At 41.6% G+C, this 8,788-nt stretch overlaps 1 protein-coding gene across 1 annotated transcript; it reads right to left on the bottom strand.

Moving 5' to 3' along the window:
* Window positions 1–1,990: 1,990 nt before the first annotated feature.
* On the bottom strand, window positions 1,991–3,588 carry LOC142898795 (complement C1q-like protein 2). Its single transcript, XM_076042016.1, has 4 exons — window positions 3,261–3,588; window positions 3,052–3,135; window positions 2,476–2,607; window positions 1,991–2,376 (listed from the first exon to the last, which is right to left on the bottom strand). The coding sequence occupies exons 1-4, from the start codon at window positions 3,508–3,510 to the stop codon at window positions 2,093–2,095; spliced, it is 750 nt and encodes a 249-aa protein (XP_075898131.1). The 5' UTR covers window positions 3,511–3,588; the 3' UTR covers window positions 1,991–2,092.
* Window positions 3,589–8,788: the final 5,200 nt, after the last annotated feature.

Genomic DNA, 8,788 nt, shown 5'->3' with positions numbered 1-8,788 from the left:
CTCTCCGGGTCGGTGGAGAGACCCTGCCTCAGGTGGAGGACTTCAAGTATCTCGGGGTCTTGTTCACGAGTGAGGGGAAGATACAGCGTGAGATCGACAGGCGGATCGGTGCGGCATCTGCAGTGATGCGGTCGCTGTACCGGTCTGTCGTGGTGAAGAAGGAGCTAAGCCGAAAGGCGAAGCTCTCAATGTCCCGGTCAATCTACGTTCCCACCCTCACCTATGGTCATGAGGTTTGGGTAGTGACCGAAAGAACAAGATTGCGAATTCAAGCGGTCGAAATGAGTTTCCTCCACAGGGTGGCTGGGCGCACCCTTAGGGACAGGGTGAGGAGCTCAGTTACCCGGGAGGAACTTGGGAGTAGAGCCACTGCTCCTCCAGAGAGGGGCCAGCTGAGGTGGCTCGGGCATCTGTTTCAAACGAGGGATGACCTCGGCGAAAGAAGGTTAAGTAACAGTAAAAAAAAAAAAAAGACTGTCAGCGTGCTCTGCTGGTTTTGCCCCTCTGAAACATTCTAAAAAAAGATCTGTTTGCTAATGATCAGAGACAACAACGTCCTTGGTTTTGAGTTTGGTTGGATATGGCCTGTTCTCAAGAGATCAAGCTAAAAACTCAGTCCACAAGTGATGGCCCCTCAGAGGGCACAAGTCATTTACTGTAGATAGGTGTAGATATAGAGCAGGAGGAGGTGGTAGGTGAGCATTGTTGATCATTGTAGCCTTGTTCCTCCCGACGTCACCTGGAGCCTCCAAATAAGACCTGATGCTGTATTTCTCAGACTAGAGCTTCAAACCGTGTGCGCCCTGAGGCTGTAACCGAGCTCCAGCTGTAACGCAGCTTAGTACGCAAATTAATTTCCAGATAGGTTCCACATGAAGTTGGCAAGCATCTTTTGCTCAGCGTTTAAGACACATGCAGAATCTGGAACAGAAGCACTGTAATTTCTCGTCTCTACAGCAGGTGGCGGTGTGATGCCAGAATGTCTCACGCATTACGTCTCTTTTCTTAAGACGGAAGTCCTTTTTTTTTCTTTTCTTTTTTTTAAACTAAAAAAAAGAAAAGAAAAGAAATAAAAAAAAATAAGTCTACTGAATGAGTTTCATCATAGCTAAATAAATAAATACTTTTTTCAAGTGATGGTTATAAAATATAAATACTTTGTCTGTGAAATTAATGTCATGCACTACTGTAATGAATTACCGCTGTGCAAAGCAAAATCAAGCAAACACTCGGTGCTGCCATTTCCGGTGACTGTGGTAAAAGATTTTCTTTGCTTAACGTTGTTTAGTGAAGAAGGAAGTACCGTTTCTGTGGCTTGCTTCATCTAGTGTTGAAACTGAGAAGTGCAACAGAGTTGAGCTCAAGCTTCTTGTGCGGGCCATATTCAATTATATTTACAGAATTTGCTGCGGGCCAATAAAAACTGGACCGCGGGCCGTAATTCGGACACCCTTGGTATAGGACACGATGGTAGCTATCCCTAAACATATTAAAAGGGTCTTCTGCGCAGAATTGACAATGAATTGAAATCAACTGATTTGTCTTGTTGATTTTAAAATTTGAAACAAGAAAGTGGAGGAAACAAAAAAGCAACAAAAACGAGGTCAAATTAATTTTGGGCTCCACGATCCCAGTCTGCCATGATCCAATAGTTTCCCTCCTCATCCAAACAAACTTTTTTTTATTTATATATACCCAGAATGCAACACCCTTGAATAACCAAGAATCACCTTGGTAAATAAACGCCTTCATCTTAAAGTTATCATTTTAATTGAAATAAACCAAGCCGTAAGATTGTCCTTTATGAACGTAAAATATTGAAACAGTATAGTCATTCAAATAAAATGTACATTAATGGCACCTACAATATATATGATGTATCCATTATGTCTACACAGATTGTAGTGTACTGCAAGGCTTAATTGTTTTAGGGTTTATTTATTGCTGTGTTTATGATGAATAATGAATAAAACCCTTCACCGTCATATAAACAGACGTTAAGGTGAGTAACAAAACATCAAAAATATTCCAAGAATCTCTAAGGATATAAAACAACACAGGAATGATGCAATGCAAGGCTGAATTTTCCTCTTTACATTGTGAAAAGAAGATTTCCACTGAAGGTCGTGTGGTGGTTTTCATTGTCAAAGACTCTTGAGTTTTCCCACAATTTCATATGCACAACATCTCCAACTTCAAGAAGGAGTTTGGCACCATTACTTGAGCTCACGAAATTGGATGACTGATGCTCGTAGGCAGCAAAAATATGGTCTCCATTTTTGACCAACACAGCAGCTGTGCCATGAGAAGCATGTCCATATACACCGATGTAGAACTCAAACTGGTAGACTCCTCTCACCGGTGCAATAAAGAAACCTGCAATGGATGAAAGTAGAAAATTCTCACTTAGTGATGTCACTCTCCACTTAGAAGTAAACAGTGTCTATACTGTAATAAGTCTATCCAAGTGAGAACCTGTGTTTGGGTTGTAGGCATTCCCAATGTTTGTGACCACATGTTTGAAGACCAGAGGAGTGTGAGTATTAAATGGGCCGAGAGTTCCAGAGCCTGAAGCCAGTAGAGAGGCTGAGAAAGCCACCTGTTGGACTGAGACACAGAGTTATATTAGGAAAAGATAAGTCGTATATGAACAATTAAAATAATTACTTTCATTTTTGTTCTGACTTTCTTTGTCTGTCTTCAGTTATTCTACATGGATTTCTGTAACAATTGTTCTGGCTTTCAGTGAGCTCAACTCTGCTGTTTGAGCTGGAAATTTATGGAAAATATATGCAATGTTCCAGAACTTAGTTTTTCAATCAATGCTTCAAACATAAAACCAACCATCTCTGTGCAAGGACAATAAATTCAACCGACTAGCAAGAAAGCAGTCCTTCTAATTCGGACATTTTGAATCAACACAATACTACACAAATCACAATATCACATATCCTAGTGTTGTGGTCCTCTCTGGCCTGTGGCAATTCCATCTGCATATCATTTTATGTTTTGACAATTGAAGTATTTTGTCTGTACAATGTATCAAAATACCTTGCAGCTGTTGCTCCAGTTTGTCCACTTGAGTCTTTTGCTTTTCCACTTCAATCTTTTGCGACTCCAGCTTGGCCTTTTGTGCTTTAACAAAAAAAAGAAAAGAAAAGAAAAGAAATACATAAATAGATTTTCAAGAAGGTAACAAAGCCAATTACTTACTGCTTTTACGACCATCTATATTGTTTTTCATCATTCCGTTTCCCTACCTTGGTTTTCTTTCTGGAGGTGCCTGATCTCCACCCTCTGCTCAGCCAACATGGCACTCATTTCTCTCAGCACAGAGTTGACATCTGGTCTACATGTCTGTTGTTGGTTGGGGGTATCTTGTAGTTCTCTTCCGTGATCAGAAAGTTGTTTCCCAGGTGGTGAATTCCCATTGTCAACCTCTGATTGAACCTCCCGTGAACAGAGAGAGTAGATCAGCAACAAAAAGAGAAAACACAACGTAGTCTTCATTCTCAAAACACTCTACGAACGCAAAGCAGATGGTTTGTTTGGCTCTTTTCTCCATCCCACTCTTTTATAGGGATGAAGGCAGTCAATCATTTTCCAGACACGTAGGAGATCCATTTGATAACAAGTGCCAATGGACTAAGAAAGGATTACCTCATCTTATCTCATCTTATGTATGAAGCGCATTTTATTATTGCTTTTCTACAGTACTCAGCACATTTTCAGAGCACACAAAGCAAAGTCCAGTGGCTTACGTGTGGGATTCTTTGATGAACTTAATTGGTGACTCGTTATCCAGACTTGTACGTGTCGGCAGTTTATTGTTCATTTGTTTGTACACCGGTAGGGAGTGGTGCCACCTTGTAGCTCAACAAAATCACTGACTGTGGTGATCCAAGACTGGGTATTTATCAATGATGAGTTAAAGGGCACCTATGATGCTTTTCCACTTTTCTGAGCTCTAAATACTGTTATAATGTTGAACCCTATCGTCAAACGATCCAAAATCATCAAATAATGAGGTTCATGCGTTTGGACGTGAGCCCAGCAAGTTGTTGGGCATGGTTCTAAACACTCTGTTCACAGAGTTTTTTTTTAACACTGGGAACGCATTGACGTGAATGCGTTCCGGATCCCCTTTCATGGCCAAGCTCAGACTGGTTCCGCCCTCCCCCGCTCTGCCCCGGAAGTGATGTCGCAATGCGCTGCTCCAAGAAAATGTTTTTTCGGTGTCAGGGAAATAAAAAATAAAAAAAACTAAGTAAAATATACTGAGCGACTGCCGAGCGACTACCGAAGCACCAAGGACCACAATTTGAAAACATGTATGAGGACTGTGAGTGTATTGTGACCTCAAGCAACATTAGTTTTAAGACTACTTGCAACGTACAACCGCTGAATCATGTTGATGAACTGTTAGCCACCACCGCTAACTCCATGCTCTGCTTGTTATGTATGTTGTGTTCGCTGGCAGCGAAACTGAAGAGGCAGCGATTTTGACTCGCAAGTTTCACTCCTTATAGCGATGTTCACGCTACATCGGTTGTATAGAGCTCTTCCTGCTTTGTGCTTGGTGTGGACTTAAGTTGTGCAGATATTCTTGTCTAATAATAAACAACTCTATGACTGAAGTGATGGTTTCAGCGTACATATTTTCTCTGCTCGGACAGTGTTTTGATACAAGTCAACAGTATGAACCGAAATCATTCTAAGCCCTATTAAAATGTCTCGCAAAAATACAAAACAAAAACACGGTCAGTACACAAAGTAAAATATATTTCCGGGGACACGGAAGGCACAAAAAACGTCCAAACCGTCGGTCCGTGAGGCTCAGCAGCGACCAATCACAGCGGAGTGGGCTGGGCGGGAGGCGTACACGGAGGAGGCCGGGGGTGGAGTGAAGTAAAACAGAGCGTTTTCGCGGGATGCAGGAAATACGAGGAAACGAGCAGCGAGATACACAGATCTACAAAGCTTTTACTGCGGGTAACCGTGTGTTGCTACTCTGGAGGGGCCAGAGATCAAATACAAAGGCCCGAAAATTAGTATAATAGGTGACCTTTAAACAGTGCTTTGGTATTCTACATCTGCAGACACTAAAATCATGTGCAGGTATTGTCAAACTTTAGCAGTTCCATAGCCTGTAGAAGCTGACCCAGGTACTCTGAGGCAGGTGACTCCCACAACGATTAGTTGAAGGAGAGTTAGTTGGCACCTGAACCTAGACTCTGATCCTAATAACCTGCACATTCTGTGTGCCCGTTACACAATGGTTGCAAGTCAGGCGAGCGGGAGTGTAGCTGCAGCCTAAGCTGCAACATCGGCCCTGTGGTTTCCCCTATACACAGAATCACTCCCCCCTGTGTGGAGCATTCACACACAGCGATTGCAGAAGGAAGCAGAATAGCTTCAAGCAGCGCTGCAACCTGAGAAGAGTTACAGATGCGGGAGTCAGAGGAGGTGAGAAATCCTCTTTGCTTCTACAACATGCCAAAATCATGAACCACTCCAAAAGCATAGCGACAGTCAGTGTAGACGGTCACAGATTTCACAAACTGGCTGGGTGTGAGGCGTCTGCTCAGCAGGGCTTTTATCTCAGAAAAGGTAGGCATGCGAGTCAGACAAAATAGTAGAAATTATTTTGCAAATTGCAAAATCTTTACCACCATGGGTGGCAGGAGGGAGCTGCTTTATAGCCTCCTTCATGTCAGCCATGGTCCACGGACGGAACACCAGCATAGGTCCTTGGGTTCCACCCACCTGCACCATTGATGCTGAAAGATCAGCTTCTTCATCAGTGCATTCATCTGCACTTGAACACCCATACTATGTTGTATTCGATGTGCATGCTGCTCTATCAGTGCCTGTTGTGACCCGGTTATTCAGTGTCCTCCTCCTCTTGCCTCTTTCTTTGCCCATTTTACCATCTTGGTCGCTGTGTGAGAACTCCTGCTGCAGCTGCTAGCAGCAGTTGGACTGCAGGCTCAAAGCAGTGCAGTGGCTGCTGTTGATTCAAAGATGGAGTCTGTTGTTGGTGTGTGTACAGTGTCTGGACCTGCTGTCGAGGAAGTGGCTGTGGTGCCTGTGCTGGCCGTTGCACTGATAGCGGATGGGCAACAGGTGCAGGAGGTCTTCTCTCCCCATTCTCCACTTCCATTTTCCACATGCCAAGAATATTCCCTTTTGCTTCCATTAGTTGGATAGTCACCACTTTAACGTTTTAATTTAATTTTGTCAGTAAACATTTTACATTTTCTTTCTTTTAATTTCCAAATCTTTCACCTTTATTTCCGAAAATGAACCATTTTTAGGAAACCCAAATTAATCATGCCAGCAGTATGTCAGAAATTTACCAGCATCCATCCCATATTTCCTTTTATACTATTGGGCCAGAGGCCTGTTGCATTTTGTCCTGAGTAGAACCCAATTGGTCTTAAAACTTATTGGACATAAAAAACAAACTTGGTTAATTTATAGTCACCCCAAGTACTTCTGTTGTCTGTCAGTTGTTAAAACTGTATCCTCCCTTACAGATATCACCTCTGCACTGATGTTGGACGTCTCAAACTTACCCATGCGCGCTTTTATCTTCACACACAAAAACCTATGACAAAATAAAAAAAATTAAAGAATAAATAGCTCTGGAAAATCACAACCTATTTTGGCAGATAAAAACCTATGAAACAGGAAAACAAGGACGGAATGCCTTTACATATGAAAATGTAAAATCCAATTTTCCACTCACCAATTGCTGGAGTTTTTTCATTTCTTTCGCTGTAGTAGTAGTATGATTCCAAAAGCAACAACCAGAATGCAGAATAAGCCCTCCGCTTCATATGACAAGTCTCACTGGAGACTAGATTATCTTCCTCAATAATCCAGTGTGACCAACCTCTGTTCAGGGAATTCCGGAAGCCACCCGTGAAATCCCAAACTTTTCCAATTGTTGTTTTAAATATAAAATTTTTAATAATCGTATCCCACTTCAGACACCACCTGTTGCGGAACAACAAAGTTTAGCTAGGGCGAGTGAAAAAGACTAAATCTGAGCACTGGCAGATGAAGATTTAATCTTGCAAGAGGAACAACAGCAGTGTTCGAAACAGCATTGGCGCTGGAATGTTCAACACATACAAGGGTGGACAAAGTTTGTATATCATTGAATATACATGAGAATCTAATTAGTTGATATATATGCATATGTTTCTCTTCCTCTGCCAAGGTAAGATAAGAGACAGAAGCCTGCTAGAGGATGTAGCCCTCTCAAGGATATATAATCTCTTCTCACAGAGAAACAGACATAAGACACTTACTAGGCCAAAATATGGCAAGTCACAAGGCCTGTCGAAGAACACTGATACAATAGGACATACATAAACAACCTCGCATTTTGGCCATTGTTTAAGTGCAAATTCACAGAGGAAGACATGAAGATTGTTAAAAGAGACACAGAAAACATGAGAAACAACATGAGCAATAACTTTCCCACTACAGTTAGTGATATTAAAAGTGTAAACATTCAATAATAGCTCATTGGTCATAACTATTACTGATTACAATTTGGTTGTAATGCAGTGGAAAAAGAAAAAATACTGGGGTTGACAATAGAAATGCTTTAAAAACCCGGTGGGGCCAGTAAAAAAAAATAATGCCCTTGAAAAAAAGAAAAAGTAATTTCACATTAATTCCCCATGGGTCTGTGTTTTGCGATTATTTCTGTGAAATCGTCTCGATGACTACCGCAAACACGTTACATGATCCCGAGACAGCCAGCGCTGTGCTCTCCGTGCGACCTAAACGCACCTCGCTCGCTCCTGTGGAACGTGTGCTCACTGCTGGGTGATTGATTGGTGTCACTGAATTTCTCAGCTCCTGACATCTGTACCTAATTAGCTCAGCGACATGGTTCTGAAACTCCCAGTACCCGGCTAACCAGAGAAAGTCTCGTCACTGGGGCTGGAATTGGCTGGGGGAAAAAGGGGTCTACAGGGAATGTGTAAATCAATGCCCAAATAGGCAGACAATTAAGTTAGAGAAAAGTTAAAGTGTATGAACATAACATGTGACTCCAGAGAAAATAACATCGTCATAACGATGGTCTGGCTTGAAAACGCAGATCTACAATCACACATGCCCCCTTTGTGACACTGTACATCGACAATGAATTATTATCACTATTATATTATTATTAATATCTTGGAATTATTATGAAAAGTTTATAAATAAATAAACACTTGCTTTATAGAAATGTAGAGTAGCTAGTTTTTGTAAATTTACAAATGATGAGCAGTAGATGTGATTTTTTTTCTTTGTTATTATTTCTTGCTTGTTAATTTGAGGAATTCTCCACTCCACAAGGGCCATGTAACAGAGCTTACTACTGGCTTTGACCCTCATGAAAAGAGTGCTGCACACCAAATCTGCAGTAAGAGGAAGAGCGGTCTTTCTCAAAATGTGCTCTGTAGTGACATTTGAGGTGGTTGAATAAATTTGTATTGTTTCCTTAAGTCAGAACAATCTTTGCATTTAACGTCCTTTTGATTTTGTCGTCTTCTCCGAAACCAAAAAACTTCCCAACCACGTGATGAGAACAGTGAGAACAGAAGAAACTGTGTCATCAGGAGTAGATAAATAAAGCCTATTTATCTACTCCTGATGACACAGTTTCTTCTGTTATACCGACATCAATGTTGTACAGATTACTCTGTAGAAATGCGTATAGTCTGGATAGGGAATCGTCATACTTCTCGCTGAAAATAAAGTGGGATTTGAATAGCTCATC

This window comes from Nelusetta ayraudi, unplaced genomic scaffold (genome assembly GCF_046127955.1).
Source record: "Nelusetta ayraudi isolate G7.1 ecotype Tasmania unplaced genomic scaffold, CSIRO-AGI_Nayr_v1 ptg000070l, whole genome shotgun sequence".
Lineage (NCBI taxonomy): Eukaryota > Metazoa > Chordata > Actinopteri > Tetraodontiformes > Monacanthidae > Nelusetta > Nelusetta ayraudi.
Note: the sequence above shows the minus strand (reverse complement) of the source record. Positions and strands in the feature narration are given on the sequence as shown.